The 21,674-nt window shown below is 43.0% G+C and overlaps 1 protein-coding gene across 6 annotated transcripts in view; it reads left to right on the plus strand.

The window, feature by feature from the left end:
• lcmt1 (leucine carboxyl methyltransferase 1) overlaps positions 1-21,674 on the plus strand; it is a 95,118-nt gene that overhangs the window by 43,072 nt on the left and 30,372 nt on the right. For all 6 annotated transcript variants that reach the window (XM_070901407.1, XM_070901406.1, XM_070901404.1 and 3 more), the window contains exons 6-7: positions 13,751-13,812; positions 15,658-15,760. In XM_070901407.1, coding sequence (XP_070757508.1) covers positions 13,751-13,812; positions 15,658-15,760 — 165 coding nt within the window. The remainder of the gene's footprint in view (positions 1-13,750; positions 13,813-15,657; positions 15,761-21,674) is intronic.

Here is a 21,674-nt window from a genome sequence, read left to right on the forward strand (position 1 = left end):
CCTGAGATGAAGGGGTTGTTTTATGAAGAAAGTTTGAGCAGATTGGGCCTATACTCATTGGAGTTTAGAAGAATGAGAGGTGATCTTATTGAAACATCTAAGATAATGAGGGGGCTTGTCAAGGTAGATGCAGAGATGATGTTTCCACTCCTTGGGGAATCTAGAACTAGGAGGCATAGTTTCAGAATAAGGGGTGCCCATTTAGAACTGAGATGAGGAGAAATTTCTTCTCTCAGAAGGTCGTAAATCTGTGGAATTCTCTGCCCCAGAGAGCTGTGTAGGCTGGATCATTGAATATATCTAAGGTGGAGATAGACAGATTTTTGGACGATAAGAGAGAGAAGGGCTATGGGGAGTGAGCAGGGAAGTGGAGCTGAGCCCAAGATCTGATCAGCCATGATCTTATTGAATGGAGGAGCAGGCTCGACGGCCCAAATGTCCTACTCCTGCTGTGAGGGATTATTAGAACAAGGTTTGAAGATGTAATTTAGGCTGCATTTTAAAGTCCAAAAGGAAATCGCAATTCTTTAAACTAGTAAGCTGGGGGAAGGATGTACAAGAAATGTAACCAGCCCAAGTATAAACAAAACAGGAAAAGAGAGCATAGGAATGAATAAAATAAGGGAGGACATTGATGGCAAGGGAATAAATAGAGTTATAGAACAGAAGTGTAAAAAGATGGTTGCACACAAAGTGAGAGGAAATCCTATTAAAAATGAGTTAAATTGTCTGTACAGCAATGCACACAGTGTCCGTAATAAAACAGGGGAGCTGAAGGTAATCATGCACTGTGAGGAACCAGACATAGTAGATTACTGAGACATGGCTACAGAAAAATCAGAACTGGGAATTAAACATTGCAAGGTATAACATATTTAGAAAAGCTAGCGAGGAGAAAAAGGAGAGTTGAAGTAGCTGGACTTTTTAGGGATAACATAATGGCAGTAGAAATAAGTGACTCAGCAATCAGCAAGACAAAAATAGAATCCATATGGATAGAGATAAAAAAATAATAAAGGATCAATCACATTAATAGGCGTAGTCTGAAGGGAGGTGGAGGAAGAAATATGAGACAAATTAGGGAAATGAGTAAAAAACATACAATAATAATCATGGAGGATTTCAACTACCCGATATTAATGGGACAGAAGAGGTAGGTAAAGGGGATAAGGAAATGGAATTGCTACTTTCTAGGACTCCTTTCTAACCCAATATGTAAAAAAGCCTAATGAGGGAGAATTTGCTACTGGATCTAGTAATGGGGAATGAACCAGAGCAGATAAAAGAAGTAAAAGTAGTGGAACATCTCTACAATAGTGACCACAATATAATACGCTTTAAGATGATAATTGAGAAGGACATAAGTATGATGAAAACCAGGTAAATAGTTTGGAGAAAAGCTGACTTTGAGGGATTGAGAATAGAACTTGGGAAAATAAAATGGACAACAACATTGGCAAAACATGATGTAGAACAGCAATAAGAAATATTTAAAACTGTGTTCAACAGAGTGCAGGAAAAATATATTCTGCTAAAAGGAAAGAAACTAAACACTAATGAGACTCCAGGGATGAATAAAGCCATAAGGGAACAATTGAGGGTAAGGAACGAGGCATACATTACGTACATAGGCATCAGGGGAGTGCATGATAAGGAAGAATACGAAGAGAAGTCAAAAAAACAATTAGGAAGGCAAAGAGGAAGGCAAAAACAAAATAGTAAAATATTTTACACGCACATCAATAAGAAAAGGAAGGTTGAGATGAGAATAGGGCCATTAAGGGATAGACAGGATAATACCACAGGTAACAATAGAGCGATGGCAGAAATATTAAGTAATTATTTTGCTTCAGTATTTACCAGGGAGATAGAACAGGTGGACATGACATTGGATGATGAGATTAGTAATCAGATAAGTGCATTTAAAATTTAAAAATGGGATATATTAAATCAACTAAACAAATTCAAAGAATAAAATCTCTGGTCCAGATGGATTGCATCCACGCATTTTAAAAGAATCTAGGGAAGAGATAGCAGAGGCATTATTACACATATTTAATAATTCATTAGAAGAAGGTCTAGTGCCAGAGGACTGGTGGATAGCTAACGTAATACCTATATTTAAGAAGGGGGATAGAACATATCCAGGGAACTATAGGACCAGTCAGCTTAACATCGGTGCTCGGAAAAATAATGGAATCCCTACTAAAGGAGAAAATAGAAGAACATCTAGAAACCAAAAATATAACGGCGTGGAAATTCTGACGTCCCTGGCCCGTACGAAGTTTCTATGGACCTGGGAAGGCATCGGAAAAGCCGGTTTTCAGCGCACAATGCGCGTGCGCTGAAAACCATCTTTTCCGATCTGTCAAGCTGGACAGATCCTAGACAGATCGGGAGCGAGGATATTTTGGTATCCTTTTGGGCAAGATTGTGTTATTTACCCATATCTTGCCCGGCAAATGTCCTCAAAACTCTTGCGCCTGATAGAAGCAGGTGCATAGCCTACTTTTACAGGTGTAAGAGTTTAAAAACATCAAAAACATGATAAATATGTTTAAAAAAAAATGTTATTTTAATATTAAAACCTTGCCCTAATGTTATTTTAAACCCTAACCCTAACTTTTTTTAAAAAATCTGCAAATTTATTTTCTTTAAAAACATTTATAACAACTTTAATTTCTATTAGTGTATTTATGTGAGGTTTTTTAAATGTTTTATGTAGTGTTTGTGCGTTTTGGGGTTTTTCTCATTCATAGTAATAGGAGATAGTAGAGGTAAAGAATTGAAAAGTAGGGAAGTTATCTTAAACCTGAATCGAACCTTAGTTAGACCACACTTGGAGTACTGCATACAGTTCTGGTCACCATATTATAAAAAGGATGTAAAGGCACTGGAGAGGGTGCAGAGAAGATTTACAAGGATGATGCCAGAAATGTGAGGGTATATATATCAGGAAAGGATGAGCGGGCTTGGGTCTCTTTTCTCTTGAAAAAAGAAGGCTGAGGGTGACCTAATACAGGTCTTCAAAGTTATGAAAGGTTTTGATAGAGTGGGTACAGAGAGAATGTTTCCATGTGTGGGGAAGAGCATAACTAGAGGCCATCAATATAAGATAGCCACCAAGAAATTCAATAGGGAATTCAGAAGAAACTTCTTTACCCAAAGAGTGGCATGAATGTGGAACTCGCTACCACAGGGAATGGTTGAAGCGAATAGTATCGATGCATTTAAGGGGAGGCTAGACAAGCATATGAGGGAGAAGGGAATAGAGGGTTATACTGATAGATTTAGATGAAGAAAAACAGGAGGAGGCTTGAGTGCAGCTTAAATGCTGGCATGGACTGGTTGGGCAGAATGGCCTGTTTCTGTGCCATATATCCTATGTAATTCCTTTGTCCACATTTTGAAAGGAAACTGAATTGTTTTGCTGTAATGACCTGCTTCCACTCGTGGTGGTACTGTAGTGTCTCCACTGGAGAGAGAATGTCATTACAGTAAGAGAAGTTTATACGGGCAGTTTTCATTATACATTGAACATGAGAATTTATAATGAGAAATGTTAACCGGAAGTGCATGCAAATGTAAGATTTTTAATATATAAATACATTGGTCCCAACTCTGGTGCCTGGGCTGCACCACCAATTACATCTCTCCAGTCTGAAAAACATCTGTTAATCATGACTCTCTTTATTTTTTAACCTTGAATCAGCCTCATATCTATAATACTACTCTCCCTTTAATATTATTTACCTCAATTTTATTAGCAGGCCTCCATATGGCACATTATCAAATGTCTTTAGTACACAACATCCACCTAATTTCTTCAAACAACTCTACTAAATTTCTTCAAACACCAACTTGCCTTTTACAAATTCATTCTGGCTGCCCTTAATTAGCCCATGTATTTGTAGGTGAGAAATAATTTTATTCCATATTGTGGCCTCTGGAAGCTTGCCTACTATCAATGTTGGGCTGATTAGACTGTAATTACCTGGTTTACTCCTTCTCTTTTTAAACGGGTATCACATTGGCAATCCTTGATGCAACTTCCATAATTGGAAAGATTGTGCTCAGAGCCTCAAGATTTTTGATCTTTTCTTTCAGAAAAGATTTGGGGAATAAGTTACATTCAAGTGTTGTGTTTTAAAACAAAGTGAATTTGCACAGCTTTTTAAAACCACAGGTTGCAGGCAATGAAGATTGGTATTAAAGACAGGTGACCCAATTGTAGAATATCATCACTCAGTTTGTTTCAAACTGGTATAACAGACAGTTGCAGTGAGGAACTAATTATGCTAGCAAAAACTACACTTGGACACAACTACTATACTTTGACTGCGATCAGTTACATTACAACAGTACACAAGTACTGTATCTAAGGATAGACACTAGTCCACAAGAACTGAGGCAGCATGCACGTGGATAGAAAGACCGGCCTGGTCATTATAAAAGAATAGAAAAATAATAGTCTTGAACTGAGAAGAGGAAGGATGAAAACATAGTTTAGCTTGTACTGTTTTACGCAGAGGGTGAGCAGTTTATGGAATGGACTCACAATCACTGCCTCCATTGGATCAGTTATGTTCAAAAGAAGGTTGAATAAATACCTGACAAATTTGTTAGTAGGATGTAAGTAGTATTGTTAGATGATGTTATTTCATAGACACTGGGACCACCCAGGTGGACTGCAGTGGTCCTTTCTGGTCCTGTACATTGCTGCATTCCAGCAGCCAGCCTAGAAGTCATGGGGGAATTTTGCAGGGGGTCAGCTGTGATCGGTGGCGGGTCAGGTGGGAAAATGTTTTTTTTTGACAGCAGATCAGAACCCCGCTGTCAATGTGCTGCCACACGCCTTTCCCAAATGTCGGGTCTGGTATGTAGCGGCAGGGGAGGCAGCTCACATCATTTTGACCTTGTTAATAGAGGATTAAGAACGATTTTCATCTCGCCTTCAGAGGTTACCAGGTCGCCAACCATGCTGCTCGGGGATCACATCAGCTAAGCAAGGCGGGAGTTGAATGGCCATGGAATCATCTCATTACTTGACAGCTGCAAATGTGCTATAAAAGCTTCCATCTCACAGCTGTTTACTTTCCAAGTTCAGAAGCTGTTGCTTACTGCATTTGGAAAACAGATTGAGCTTTGTACAGGTTGCAAGTGTTTGGAGCAAACTATCTATCCAATGTCACCTCATTGGAACTGCCTCTCTCACCATTGACAAATTGCATCTGTTATCTCAAGTTCATCTGCCATCTATTACATAAGCATCAGTGCCCTTGAAACTATCTCGCCTTGCTCCTCAGAATCCCATCATGATCATCCCCAACACCAGACACACCAGCAGCAACCTTTTCCGCAATCAACTGATGCTGCACAGGACAGAGGGTATCAGCACCCAACCACATTGCTGCCCGGGATATCAGGGATGGCCTCACCATGGCCAGATTTACTTCACTTGATGCTCTACATCCTGGCTGCCACATGATGCGCCAGGTTGGCACCACCTCACACCAACACCATAAAGCATCCCTACAATGCCCAAGCTGTTCCTTTCACACTCATCGCCACTGCAGGGTACCGTTATGTCTCACCATTCACTGCAACTCAAGGCCACTTCCAAAGGTGCACTCATTGAATCATAGAATGGTTACAGCACGGAAGATGGCCATCCGGCCTGTCGAGCCCGCGCTATACCTCAGCTAGTTCCAGTCCCCTGCCCTTTCCCCGTAGCCCCGCAATTTTTTTTTCAGCTACTTATCCAACTCCCTTTTGAAAGCCTTAATTGATTCTGCCTCCACCACCCTTTCAGGCAGTGTATTCCAGATCCTAACCACTCCTGGCGTAAAAAATTGTTTTTCTTATGTCACCATTGGTTCTTTTGCCAATCAGTTGGGTTGAGAACCAGAGGACACTTCTGCCAATGGGAACAGTTTCTCTGTAACTACTCTGTTCAGACTCCTCATGATTTTGAACACCTCTATCAAATCTCCACTCAATCTTCTCTGTTCTAAGGTGAACAACCCCAGCTTCTTCAGTCAATCCATGTAACTGAAGTCCCTCATCCATGGAATCATTCTCGGAAATCTTTTATGCAGTCTCTCCAAGGCCTTCACTTCCTTCCTAAAGTGCAGTGCCCAGAATTGGACACAATACTCCAGTTGAGGCTGAACCAGTGATTTGTACAGATTCATCATAATATCCACACTTTTGTACTCTAAACCTCTATTCATGAAGCCCAAAATTCCGTAAGCTTTTTTAACTGCTTTCTTAACCTGCCCTGCCACCTTCAACGATTTGTGCACATATACCCCCCAGGTCTCTCTGGTCATGCACCCCCTTTAGAATTGTACCCTTTAATTTATATTTTGTCTCTTCCTTCTTTCTACTAAAATGTAGCACTTCGCACTTATCTGCGTTAAATTTCATCTGCCACGTGTCTGCCCATTCCACCAGCCTGTCTATGTCCTCTTGAAGTCTATTACTATTCTCCTCACTGTTCACTATATTTCAAGTTTGTGTCATCTGCAAATTTTGAAATTGTGGCTGTACTCCCACATCCAAGTCATGGGCCCTGAAATTCCGATGTCCCGGGTCCGTACAAAGTTTCTACGGACCCGGGAAGGCATCGGAAAATCCGGTTTTCAGCGCTGAAAACCGGTATTTTCAATCTGTCAAGTTTCTAGCTTGACAGATCCTCTGTATCTCGGGAGCGAGGACACTTGCAGGGCAAGATTTCCGATATTTACGAATATCTTGCCCTGCAAATGTCCTTTAAAATCTTGCGCCTGAAAAAGCAGGCATATTACAGGCATAATAGTTTAAAAACATAGAAAAAACATGATTAAAAGAAATTTTTAAAAATACATTTATGTTAAAACCCTGCCCACTCAGATAATTTAATTTTAAACCCTGGCCCTAACTTTTTTTTTAAATCGGGAATTTTTTTTAATTTAAAAAACATGTGTAACATTTTTAATTTCTGTTAGTTTATTGTGTGAGGTGTTTTTTTAAATGTTTGTATAGTGTTTTTGCGTTTTGGGGTTTTTCTCATTCATAGTTACGAATCTCCTATTACTATGAATGAGAAAATACTTACCTGTGATTGGGTGTCCAGGCACACGTGACTCCTGCGGACATCCTGACGTGCATGCGCTGTGCGTCGTTGGGAGAGGAGGCCTGTGAATCGGAAGTCCCAACGTGCGCAGCAGCTCCAGGTAAATGCACAGTTTATTTCTATTTTCAGGATTTACCAGTGGGAAGCACTCCTCGGAATTTCAGGGCCATGAATATATATCAAGAACTGACCTCTGGGGAACACCACTGTGTACCTTCCTCCAGTCCGAAAAACAACCCTTCACCACTACTCTGTTTCCTGTCACTTCGCCAATTTCATATCCATGCTGCCCCTGTTCCTTTTATTCCACGGACTTCAACTTTGCTGCAAGCCTGTTATGTGGCACTTTAGCAAACGTCTTTTGGAAATCCATGTACACCACGTCAACCGTATTGTCCTCATCAACCCTCTTGTTACCTCATCAAAAAAAAATCGATCAAGTTGGTTAAACACGATTTGCTATTAACAAATCCATGCTGGCTTTCTTTAATTAAATTTCCACAGATTTGTCCAAGAACGCAAAATAAAGGTTTCAATGTTTTGACACCACATTAAAAGAACTTTTACATGAACATTGCATAAAACAATGCCTACTCTTGTGTGATGTTAGTTGGTTTGATTGAACTAGGATGAGGGTGAGTGTGAGGTGTGGCTAGTGAGATGGGAAAGTGATAATGTAGATAGATAATGATGGGTGGAGGTGTAGAGTAAGTTGATGTGAGGCAGAGTGATCATTAGATGGTCCATCGAACGAGGATGACTTGCTTCCACGAGTTCACAGATGTTTTGATGAAGGACCCAATGTTCCAGGTCTCCATGTTGAAGGGTGGAAGATGCCTGCATGGATTTTTTTAACGTATGATAACCATTGCACACCAGTTACTACACGAGCTTGACAGAGCTAGGCCTTGGTCCAGTGGCAAGGATTAACCAGGACGACTGGAGACCAGCTCTGCTGCACGGACCTAGTGCGCGCACACATCGCAGTGTGAGCTGACCCGTGCTGCCCCTGGGTCCTCGCCTCTTCTGGGTCCTGGACACAGAGACGCGCGCGCACACACACACACACACACACACACAGGAAATAATAAAATATGTGCAGACTTTAAGATTCCAAAAGAGTTTAAGATTACAGGAGCAATTCTCCCCCACCCCGTTAATTGTGGACCGTTTCTTTGCCACCTGTAGACACCAGCACCTCGCACGCTTCATGCCAATGTGCGCTGATCTCTGCACTGAACGATTAGCCATTGCAATAGAGGAGTCCAAAACTAGGGGCCATAAATAAGAGTCACTAATAAATCCTATAAAAGGAATTCAGGAGGAACCTCTTTACCCAGAGAATGGTGAGAATGTGGAACTTGCTGCCACAGGGAGTGGTTCAGGTGAATACCAGAGATGCAGTTAAGGGGATGCTAGATAAACACGAGGGAGAAAGGAATAGAAGATTCATGAAGGGGAAATCATGTTTAACTAATTTACTGGAATTCTTTGAAGATATAACAAGCATGGTGGATAGAGGTGTACCGATGGATGTGGTGTATTTAGATTTCCAAAAGGCATTTGATAAGGTGCCACACAAAAGATTACTGCAGAAGATAAAGGTACGCGGAGTCAGAGGAAATGTATTAGCATGGATCGAGAATTGGCTGGCTAACAGAAAGCAGAGAGTCGGGATAAATGGGTCCTTTTTAGGGTTGGAAATCGGTGGTTAGTGGTGTGCCACAGGGATCGGTGCTGGGACCACAACTGTTTACAATATACATAGATGACCTGGAAGAGGGTAGTGTAACAAAATTTGCAGATGAGACAAAGATTAGTGGGAAAGCGGGTTGTGTAGAGGACACAGAGAGGCTGCAAAGAGATTTAGATAGGTTAAGCGAATGGGCTAAGGTTTGGCAGATGGAATACAATGTCGGAAAATTTGAGGTCATCCACCTTGGAAAAAAAAACAGTAAAAGGGAATATTATTTGAATGGGGAGAAATTACAACATGCTGCGGTGCAGAGGGACCTGGGGGTCCTTGTGCATGAAACTCTAATCCCAAAAAGTTAGTTTGCAGGTGCAACAGGTAATCAGGAAGGCGAATGGAATGTTGGCCTTCATTGCGAGAGGGATGGAGTACAAAAGCAGGGAGGTCCTGCTGCAACTGTATAGGGTATTGCTGAGGCCGCACCTGGAGTACTGAGTACAGTTTTGGTCACCTTACTTAAGGAAGGATATACTAGCCTTGGAGGGGGTACAGAGACGATTCACTAGGCTGATTCCAGAGATGAGGGGGTTACCTTATGATGATAGATTGAGTAGACTGGGTCTTTACTCGTTGTAGTTCAGAAGGATGAGGGGTGATCTTATAGAAACATTTAAAATAATGAAAGGGATAGACAAGATAGAGGCGGAGAGGTTGTTTCCACTGGTCGGGGAGACTAGAACTAGGGGGCACAGCCTCAAAATACAGGGGAGCCAATTTTAAACCGAGTTGAGAAGGAATTTCTTCTCCCAGAGGGTTGTGAATCTGTGGAATTCTCTGCCCAAGGAAGCAGTTGAGGCTAGCTCATTGAATGTATTCAAATCACACAGATAGATTTTTAACCAATAAGGGAATTAAGGGTTACGGGGAGCGGGCGGGTAAGTGGAGCTGAGTCCATGGCCAGATCAGCCATGACCTCGAGGGACTAGGTGGCCTATTCCTGTTCCTGATTCTTAAGTTCTTATGTTATGTTGAAAAAGAAAGCCTTGCATTTATATAGCAGCTTTCACAACCCCAGGACATCCCAAAGCGCTCCACAGCCAATGAAGCACCCTTGAAGTGCTGTCACCGCTGCAATGCAGGAAACGTGGCAGCCAACCCGTACACAGCAAGCTCCCACTAAACAGCAATATGACAATGACCAGACCATCTTTTTTAGTGATGTTGATTGAGGGATAAATATTGGCCAGGACACTGGGGATAACTCCCCTTCTCTTCTGCAAAATAGTGCAATGGGATCTCAACATCACAAAAACAGACTATCTGGTCACGATCACATCGCTGCCCGTGGGAGCCTGCCACGCGCAAGTCGGCCGCCACGCTTCCCACACCACAACAGCGACCATACTCCATAAAGCACTTCATTGGCTGTAATGCACCTTGAGACGTCGGTGGTCGCAAGTCTTTCCATCGTGTCTGTGGCTGATATTCGACCTCAACTCCACCTACCTGGCAGAGTGATGGGGATGCGACGAGTGGCACAGCAGGATGTGGTTGAGTGCGGCTTTGCAGTAACATTTCGTGATCTCTTGAAATCATGGAAAGGTTTGTGCCACTGCAGCCAGGTCCTCCAGATGACATCCCTGCTTGTGTCCTCTGTGCAATGTGCAACCAGGCTGCGTTGATTTCCTGCGGAGATCTCTTCCGTCCATTGGAAGGGAAGAGAACCCCCTGCTTGCTGTGATTCCCTCCATAAGCATTTGGAGAGAGCTTGGGTATTTAGTCATATCTGTATTGCGACTCGTCCAGTGGTTCTTTAATTTCCTATATGTATTGTAGCCTTGGGTCCTGAATATCATGTTGCTGGTTGTTGAGTTTGGGGTGAAAGCTTGCTGCACTCAACTTTGGCAGTAGTTCCTCATGTATGTGTGAATAAAATAAAGCCAAAGTTTAAGATGATTATAATACAACAAGTGCACTACGCAGAGGGAATCCAGTTGGTCGCAGTACTGCACAGCTGGGTGGTGGTACTCACTTTTTGGAACCAGTTCCTTCTGTTGCAACATAATATGAATTTGGTGCCTAAATCTCTCTGGTGACTGGCTGTTCTACGGGGATTACAATTTTTTTGCCATCAAGAAAAGATGAAGACAAAATAGTTGTGACTTGTAGCTGATAGCAAGTCAGTCCCTAAGGCCCAAGTGACTCACAGTGGGGGAGGGTGGGAGTGTAACAAAGTAATTTACATTATTGGGGGTGCATTGCCAAGTTTTGAGCTTGTATACCCAAGTGACTGATTAAATTAGATCTAATTTACTTTGTTAATTTATTTCAGTACAGCTGAACCACTATTTTCTAAGGTTATTAAAGGTTCTTTAGGGAATCAAGCATCACTCTGTCAGCATAGATAAAGTACAAACCAATCAAGTAATGATTTTAATCATTATCCAGACGTTTCTACCAGATGATATGCAGTCTAGTATTTTCAGGGAAAGAAGCAAAAAAAATAGCAAGACATTTTCTGGTGCTCCATATTATCTGTTTTTCAAAAAATAGAGTGAGCTATGAATCCGAGATTTGCACACTAGTTAGTTTAACATCAATAGCGGGAAAGTGATTGATCCTCCCCACTCTGCTCTTAGTCCCATACGAGGCGACAACATCAGTGATTCCTTTACCTCAAGCATTGTCCCTCTCCCTTTCAAAGCCACCTTCATCAACCCACCCCCCCACACCCCTAAAAATACCACTTGATCCATCTGCCCTGTCTAATTATCACCCCATTTCAATCTCCTTTTCCTCTGCAAGGTCCTTGAACATATTATCATCTCCCAGTATTTTTTCCATCCTGGATCTATCTCCAACATTTAACACAGTTGATCATAAGAATTAAGAGCAGGAGCAGGCCATACGGCTCCTCGAGCCTGCTTCGCCATTCAGTAACATCATGGCCAATCTTCGATCTCAACTCCACTTTCTGCTTGACCCTGGAGTTCAAAAATCGATCTCAGCCTTGAATATACTCAACGGTTTGAGCATCCACAGCCCAGGTAGAGAATTCCAAAGATTCACAACCTTCTCAGTGAAGAAATTCCTCCTCATCTCAATCTTAAATGGTCGACCCCTTATCCTGAGACTGTGCCCCCTTGTTCTCGACTCTCCAGCCAGGGGAAACAACTTCTCAGCATCTACCCTGTCAATCCCCCTCAGAATCTTGTATGTTTCAATGAGATCATCTCTCATTCTTCTAAATTCCAGAGAGTATAGGTCCAATCTACTCAATGTCTCCTCATAGGAGAACCCTCTCATCCCAGGGGTCAATCTCGTGAACCGTTGTTGCACCGCCTCTCGGCCAAGTATGTACTTTCTCAGATAAGGAGACCAATACTGTGCATAGTACTCCAGCTGTGGTCTCACCAAAGCCCTGTATAATTGCAGTAAGACTTCCTTACTCTTGTACTCCAGCCCCCTTGCAATAAAGGCTATCATGTCATTTGCCTTTATAATTGCTTACTATACCTGCATGCTAACTTTGTTTTTCCTGTGCTATGGCACCTAATTCTGAACACCAACATTTAATAGCTTCTCCTTCTCTCCAATGGCAGCTGGTCATTATTCTGCCATTCACACCCTATCTTGACTAATGTTTTTCTAACTCCTGGCATTATCATTTCAATTTGGCCCATCATCCCTTTTGTCTCTCTAATCTATCCTGCCTTCCACCCTATCACTGACCTTCCCTTTTGTTCTTTCTTCCCCTCCCCCTTTCAGTGCTTATTAAGAATGTGTTCTTTTCGAACACACTCCAGTTCTGACGAAGGGTCGTTGACCCGAAACGTTAACTCTGCTGCCTGACCCGCTGAGATTTCCAGCATTTTCTGTTTTTATTTCAGATTCCAGCATCTGCAGTATTTTGCTTTTGTATTTAATAGTTTCTCACCATTTAAAAAATATTCTTATTTTCTATTCTTCCTAATAAAGTGAATAACCTCAAATTTCCCCACATTATACTCCATCTGCCACCTTATTGACCACTCACTTAACCTGTCTATATCCTTTGTAGTCTCTTTGTGTCCTCCTCACAGCTTACTTTCCCGCCTAGCTTTGTATCGTCGGCAAACTCGGATCATGCCATTCCCCTCCAAAAATGTGTTATTTGGCTAGCTAAATTCAGCTGATGCCTTCAGAAAAATTGTGCATGCTGCACATGCTCAGACTGCAAAATCTGCTTTCAGCTAATAGTCATTCTTCTGTTCAAAAATATCATTCTAAACCTAGACTTTTTGGAGAAGCTGGTGCATTAATGAAGGTATTAAAGGACATAGAAGGCAATTCAGTGGATAAATGTAATTGTATTATTTTAAAGTATGTATTGTTTTTGTTTGTTTAACATCATATTTTGGACAGTTAGAAATTTAAGTTACTGAGGAACAAAAGTCACATTTTTCAAAATGTTTACATACAGATTTCCCATTATAATAAATATTTGCAATGGACGTTTCCATTCTAAATGTTGACATAAATGTTGTAGGTAGTATTATTTGTGGACTGTAAGTGCATGCTATATGATTTTTATTATACAGATGGCATATGAATAAATATGGTTACTGACACTCAATAGAAATTATTTTAACAAGAACCTTTTTCAGTTTGCAGTATAGTTAGATTCAGGTAAGTCATTTCAATTCGGAATGACTACGAAGATTTGGGTTATCTTTATTAACTAACCTAAGAGTATTTGCTTCGGTATTTTAAGTAAGGATCTGTTTTGTTATTCAACATTTGTGTAAATGATGCTATTAATTTTATAAAATTGGTCTTTTAAATGTTTGTGTATCTGAGTGAGTTACCCTTGTTGAAATACCTCCTTTTTCTGTAAATCAACTGAAAAGCGTCATAAGATTGCTAATAAACAATATGCATCTATTTGCTCTTTTTTGCAGAACAAAACCTCCATTGTCAAAGCCAATTATAGAAACACATTCAAGTAGTAGCCTGCTAATAGGTGAGAGAAAGATTATACTTGTATTTTTTTATCTCTCTTCAGAATTTTAATGGAGCTTATGAAGCAAAGTATAGAATATAATCACAGGGCCCAAGTTTCGGGCCGCGCCTAGAACAGCGCAGCCCCGACCTGGACGCCTGTTTTTCGCGCCCAAAAGTGCGCCTAAAAAATACTTACAGATTCTCCAGCTCCCTGCAGGTCCTCTGGAGCTGGGCGCGGCGCAGCACGAGCTATGGGGGGCGGAGCCAGGTCCCTGCGCTGAAAACAGTGCCGGGACCTCTGCACAAGCGCGCTACAGTGGGCGTGCATGTGCAGTAGCTCCAAGTGCCCAAAACTGTGTGGGAGGGGCCCAAAGCATGCAGCCCCTAGCCCTGGCCTAATGGGCTCACTGGGGTGGTGTGGATCAGGCTGCACCTCCCACGGCCAGCTCGTGCTTCCTCCCTTCAGCTGGCTCTCTCAAACACCGCCCCCCCAGCTGACCCGACTCCCGCTCCCCCGCCCCGGACTTGACCTGACTCCCGATCCGTTCCTGGATCTGACTCAACTCTTTCCCCCCCCCCCCCCCCCCGGACTCAACTCGACCCCCGCTCTCCCCACTCTTTTCTCCCCCCCCCCCACCCTCCGCCCCGGACTCGACCCGACTCCTGCTCCGCTCCCGGACCCGACCAGCACCGGAGTTAAAGATAGGTGGTCATGGGTTGGGTCGGGTCTTGGGCCGGGCCCGTTCAGCCTCCCTCTCCTCTCCTCTCCTCTCCTCTCTCCCTCCCTTCTCCCCCTCTCTCTCTCCTCTCTCCCTCCCTTCTCCCCCTCTCTCTCTCCTCTCTCCCTCCCTTCTCCCCCTCTCTCTCTCCTCTGCCCCCCTTCTCCCCCTCTGCCCCCCTTCTCCCCCTCTCTCTCTCTCTCTCTCTCTCTCTCTCTCTCTCTCTCTCTCTCTCTCTCTTTCCCCCCCCCCCCCCCCCTCTCTCTCTCCCTCCCTTCTTCCCCTCTCTGACTGACTGGAACTGGAGCAAACTAAATGCCGAGAATTGCAATTTCTAAGATACTCCATTCTAAACCAGTTGCTCCAAAAAAACAGGAGCAACTCAGGCCGAAACTTGGCCCCACAGAATGGTTACAGCACGGAAGAAGGCCCCTGCAAGAGCACCTCAGCTAGTCCCATTCCCCCAGCTTTTCCCCATAGCCCTGCAATTTTTTTTCAGGTACTTATTCAACTCTCTCTTAAAAGCCATGATCGAGTCTGCCTCCACCACCCTTTCAGGCAGTGCGTTCCAGATCCTAACCACTCGCTGCGTGAAAAGGTTTTTTTCTTGTGTTGCCTTTGGTTCTTTTGCCAATTACCTAAATCTGTGTTCTCTTGTTCTGAAATGGTAATGACTGAAATGGACTGATCTTTGGTCTGATGACATAATTTCTCCATGAGCCCAGCTGGGCTAATAAATCAAGCAGCTCAAGTGCACCTAACCTTTCGAGAGCCACATCTCAAGCCCACAAAACCTGCTGAGTTATGTACCTTAATTGTGGCCAGCTTGATGAGTTATGTACCCTTAACATGCATAGCCTAATAAATTATATTCCTTGATCATATCATGCTTGATGGGTGCCCACACTTCCAGCGGCCTAGCTTGATAAGGTAGATACCCTGAATTGGGCTAGTGGGAAAGCGAGTGGAACCTCCAATATTCTTGTGACCTCTTTAGTGTAGCAAAGTACTTAAAAGGAATGATCTCCTAACCCTTCCATTTTGAGAACACTATGTAGTTCATAATTTGTATTTTTAATTTTGTTTTAAATCTGTAATTTTTAATAAACTATGACAAGTTTCACTGAAAAATATATATTTGTTAGATGGCTATAGCTTGGACTCCGATCGTTACACCATTGTTGGGCAAGATCTCCGTGACCTGCCCATGTTCATGGAAAGATTGAAGAAATTTGGTCTGAATACAAAGTAAGTTTGTCTTTGAACTCTATTTGAATTTTGTTACTGCCCTGTCACAGCACTATCTCTAACCAACCCCATCCAAAGTCATAAATTACATTCTCTGTGACTGTGACTGTGCTGCATTATCCCGTCTAATCCTCTCTCTAGTCTTTTACAGCCTACCTTTCCAGATCCCTCTGCTCGGAAACTGTTCCCTTCCCTTTGAAAATCGGCGTCATCATCCCCTTCTCAAAAAGCCTACCCTCGACCTGTCTGTCCTTGCAAACTACTGCCCATCTCCCTTTCCTCTTCAAAATGCAGGAATTTGTTGTTGTCTCCCAAATCTGTGACCATCGTTCCTGCAACTTCATGTTTGAATTTCTCCAAACAGGTTTTGCCTTTTCACAGCACTGAAATAATCCTAATCAATGCATGAAATCCTCTGTGACTGCGACTGGTGCATTTTCCATCTTGACCTTTCGGCAGCTTTTGACATGGTTGACCACACCACCCTCTTCCAAAGCCCAATGCCCAGCTGGGTTCCACTCTCATCTATCTAATTATAGCCAGAGCATCTCCGGCAATAGCTTTTCTTCATGCCCCTGGACCATTACTTCTGGAGTCCACTAAGGATCGATCTTTCCACCATCCCCCCCCCCCCCCCCCACCTCTTTTTCCTCATCTACATGCTGTCCCATGGCGACATCATCCAAAAACATAGGGTCAGGTTTCACTTGTATGCCAACAACACCCAGCTCTATCTCACCTTCTTCTCTTCATCACCTCAAAACTCAAATACTGCAATGTTCTCCTGGCCAACCTCCCATCCTTCACGCTCTGTAAACTTCACCTCATCCAAAACTCTGCTGCCGGTATCCTACCCCGCACCTATCACTCCTACCCTTGCTGACTTACATTGGCTCCCATCTCTTAATAGGAACATAGAAATAGGAGTAGGCCATTCATTCAGCCCCTCGAACCTGTTCTGCCATTTCGTTAGATCATGGTTGATCTGTATCTTGATTCTATCTACCCGCCTTGGCTCCATATCCCTTAATACCTTGGCTAGCAACAATCTGTCAATCGTGGATTTAAAATGATTAATTGAGCTAGCCTCTACTGTTTTTGTGTTGGAGAGTTCCACACTTCTACCACCCTTTGTGTGAAGAAGTGTTTCCTAACTTCTCTCCTGAAAGACTTGGTTTTAATTTTAAGGTATGTCCCCTTGTCCTAGACTCCCCCACCAGCAGAAAAAGTTTCTCTTTATCTACTCTTATCAATTCCTTTCAAAATCCTAAAAACTTCAATCAAAATAACCCTAGACATCTATATTTCAGGGACTACAAGCCTGGTTTATAATCTCTCCTCCATAATCTAATGCAATTTAATCATTTGAATTCAGTTTAAAAAAAACAATTAAATAAATCTGGAATAAAAAGCTAATGCCAGTAATGGTGACCATTAAACTATTGGATTGTCAAAAAAACTCAACTGCTTCACTAATATCATTTAGACAAGGAAACTACCGTCCTTATCCGATCTGGCTATTTGTGACTCCAGACCTGCAGCTGTGTGGTTGACTCTTAACTGCCCTCTGAAATGGCCTAGCAAGCCACTCAGTAGTAAGAAAGCGCTACAAAGAAGTACATTAAGAATAACACCAGACGGACCATCCAGCATTGACATGAAGTTTCATGGCATCAGATCAAACCTGGGCAAGGAAACCACCTGCTGATTACCAGTTACTGGCCTCGCTCAGCTGATGAACCAGTACTTCTCCATGTTGAAAACCACTTGGAAGAAGTAGTGAGGATAGTAAGGGCATAGAATGTACTCTGGGTGGTGGACTTCAATGTTCAACACCAAGAGTGGCTCGGTAGCACTACTATTTACCGAGCTGGCTGAGTCCTGAAGGACATAGCTGCCAGACTGGGCCAATAGCAGATGGCAAAAGAACCAAGACGTGGGAAAAACCTACTTGACCTCGTCCTTGCAAGTTTACCTGCTGCAGATGCAGCTTTCCATGACCATATTGGTAGGAGTAACCATCGCACAGTCCTTGTGGAGGCAAAAGTTCTGTCTTCACACTGAGGACACCCTCCATCGTGTTGTGTGACATTACCACCGTGCTAAATGGGATTGATTCTGAACAGATTTAGCAGCTCACAACTTGGAAATAGCGGATGCATTGACAGTCATTTTCCAACATTCCATTGACTCTGGATCAGTTCCTATCGAGTGGAGGGTAGCCAATGTAACCCCACTTTTTAAAAAAGGAGGGAGAGAGAAAACAGGGAATTATAGACCGGTCAGCCTGACCTCAGTAGTGGGTAAAATGATGGAATCAATTATTAAGGATGTCATAGCAGTGCATCTGGAAAATGGTGACATGATAGGTCCAAGTCAGCATGGATTTGTGAAAGGGAAATCATGCTTGACAAATCTTCTGGAATTTTTTGAGGATGTTTCCAGTAAAGTGGACAAAGGAGAACCAGTTGATGTGGTATATTTGGACTTTCAGAAGGCTTTCGACAAGGTCCCACACAAGAGATTAATGTGCAAAGTTAAAGCACATGGGATTGGGGGTAGTGTGCTGACGTGGATTGAGAACTGGTTGTCAGACAGGAAGCAAAGAGTAGGAGTAAACGGGTACTTTTCAGAATGGCAGGCAGTGACTAGTGGAGTGCCGCAAGGTTCTGTGCTGGGGCCCCAGCTGTTTACATTGTACATTAATGATTTAGACGATGGGATTAAATGCAGTATCTCCAAATTTGCGGATGATACTAAGTTGGGTGGCAGTGTGAGCTGCGAGGAGGATGCTATTCGGCTGCAGAGTGACTTGGATAGGTTAGGTGAGTGGGCAAATGCATGGCAGATGAAGTATAATGTGGATAAATGTGAGGTTATCCACTTTGGTGGTAAAAACAGAGAGACAGACTATTATCTGAATGGTGACAGATTAGGAAAAGGGAAGGTGCAACGAGACCTGGGTGTCATGGTACATCAGTCATTGAAGGTTGGCATGCAGGTACAGCAGGCGGTTAAGAAAGCAAATGGCATGTTGGCCTTCATAGCGAGGGGATTTGAATACAGGGGCAGGGAGGTGTTGCTACAGTTGTACAGGGCCTTGGTGAGGCCACACCTGGAGTATTGTGTACAGTTTTGGTCTCCTAACTTGAGGAAGGACATTCTTGCTATTGAGGGAGTGCAGCGAAGGTTCACCAGACTGATTCCCGGGATGGCGGGACTGACCTATCAAGAAAGATTGGATCAATTGGGCTTGTATTCACTGGAGTTCAGAAGAATGAGAGGGGACCTCATAGAAACGTTTAAAATTCTGACGGGTTTAGACAGGTTAGATGCAGAAAGAATGTTCCCAATGTTGGGGAAGTCCAGAACCAGGGGTCACAGTCTGAGGATAAGGGGTAAGCCATTTAGGACCGAGATGAGGAGAAACTTCTTCACCCAGAGAGTGGTGAACCTGTGGAATTCTCTACCACAGAAAGTAGTTGAGGCCAATTCACTAAATATATTCAAAAGGGAGTTAGATGAAGTCCTTACTACTCGGGGGATCAAGGGTTATGGCGAGAAAGCAGGAAGCGGGTACTGAAGTTTCATGTTCAGCCATGAACTCATTGAATGGCGGTGCAGGCTAGAGGGGCTGAATGGCCTGCTCCTGCACCTATTTTCTATGTTTCTATCCATTAGGCGCTGTGGGCCATCAGCAGCAGCAGTACAATCATAGAAATTTACAACATGGAAGGAGGTCATTTTGGCCCATTGTGTCTGCGCCGGCCGATAAAGAGCTATCCAATCTAATCGCACTTTCCAGCTCTTGTTCCCTAGCTTTGTAGGTTACGGCACTTCAAGTACATAATCCCAAGTATTTTTTAAAATGCTATGAGGGTTTGTGGCTCTATCACCCTTTTCAGGCAGTGAGTTTGAGTCCCCCATCACGCTTTAGGTGAAAATATTCCCCCTCAAACTCCCTTTAAACCTTCTACCAATTACTTTAAATCTATGCCCCCAAGTTGTTGACCCCTCTGCTAAGGGTAATAGGTCCTTCCTATCCACTCTCTCTGCCCCTCATTACTGTATACACCTCTAAGGTCTCCTCTCAGCCTCCTCTGTTCCAAAGAAAACAAACCCAGCCTAGCCAATGTTTCCTCATAGCTAAAATTCTCCAGTCCCGGTAACATCCTCGTAAATCTCCTTTGTTACCCCTCTCTAGTGCAATCACATCTTTCCTGTAATGTGGTGACCAGAACGGCATGAAGTATTCTAGCTGTGGCCTAACTCATGTTTTATACATTCAAGCATAACCTCCCCGCACTTGTATTCTATGCCTCTGCTAATAAAGGCAAGAACATAAGAAATAGGAGCAGAAGTAGGCCTTACAATTTATTGTGTATTCCGTTGCCTTGCTAACCCTCCACAAATGCATTACCTCACACTTCTCGAGATTGAAAAGAAAGAAATATTTGCATTTATATAGTGCCTTTCACGACAACCGGATCTCTCAAAGCATTTACAGCCAATGAAGTACTTCTGGAGTAAAAACAGAAAATGCTGGAAATCTCAGTGGGTCAGGCAGCATCTGTGGAGAGAAAAGCAGAGTTAACATTTCGGGTCGACAACTTTTGTTGATCTGAAACGTTAACTCTGCTTTTCTCTCCACAGATGCTGCCTGACCCGCTGAGATTTCCAACATTTTCTGTTTTTATTCCAGATTCCAGCATCCGCAGTATTTTGCTTTTGTGTAAGTATTTTTGGAGTGTAGTCACTGTTGTAATGTGGGAAACGCTGCAGCCAACAAACATCAATATGATAATGACCAGATAATCTGTTTTTCTTATGTTGATTGAGGGATAAATATTGGCCAGGACACTGGGGATAATTCTTCGAAAGAGTGGGCAGTTGGGGCCTCAGTTTAACATCTCATCCAAAATATGGCACCTCTGACAATGCAGCACTCACTCAGCACTGCACTGGACTGTCAGCCTAGATATTTGTGCTCATTTGTCACTGTTCTGCCCACCTGACCTACCCGTTGATGTCTTCCTGCAGTCTACAGCTTTCTTCATTATCAACCACACGGCCAATTTTTATATCATCTGCAAACTTCTTAATCATACCCCCTACATTCAGATCTATATCATTGACATATACCACAAAAACCAGGGACCTAGTACTGAGCCCTGCGGATCCTCACAAACAGCCTTCCTTCACAAAAAACACCCATCAGCCATTGCTTCCTGCCTCTGAGCCAATTTTGGATCCAACTTGCCACTTTGCCTTGGAACCCATGAGCTTTTACTTTTGTGACCAGTCTGCCATGTAGGACCTTATCAAAAGCCTTGCTAAAATCCATATACACTACATCAAACACACTACCCTCATCGACCCTCCTTGTTACCTCCTCAAAAAATTCAATCAAGTTAGTCAGACATGAATTTCCTTTAACAAATCCATGCTGACGGTCCTTGATTAATCCGCGTCCTTCTAAATGAAGATTTATTCTGTCCCTCAGAATTTTTTCCAATAATTTACCCACCACCGAGGTTAGGCTGACTGGCCTGTAATTACTCGGTCTCACCCTTTGTCCCTTTTTAAACAAGGGTACAACGTTAGCAGTCCCCCAGTCCTCCGGCACCACACGTGTAGCCAGAGAGGATTGGAAAATGATGGTCAGAGTCTCTGCTATTTCCTCTCTTGCTTCTCTTAACAGTCTGGGATATATTTCATCGGGACTTGGGGATTTATCCACTTTCATGGCTGCTCAACCCCTTAATACTTCCTCTCTCAGTATGTTTATTTTATCTCTAATTTCACACTGCTCCTCCCTGATTGCAGCGTGTGCATCGCCCCTCTCTTTTGGGGCGCAAAATAGACGCTAAGTATTCATTAAGAGCCATACCCACGTCTTCTGCCTCCACACACA

This window comes from Pristiophorus japonicus, chromosome 15 (genome assembly GCF_044704955.1).
Source record: "Pristiophorus japonicus isolate sPriJap1 chromosome 15, sPriJap1.hap1, whole genome shotgun sequence".
NCBI lineage: Eukaryota > Metazoa > Chordata > Chondrichthyes > Pristiophoridae > Pristiophorus > Pristiophorus japonicus.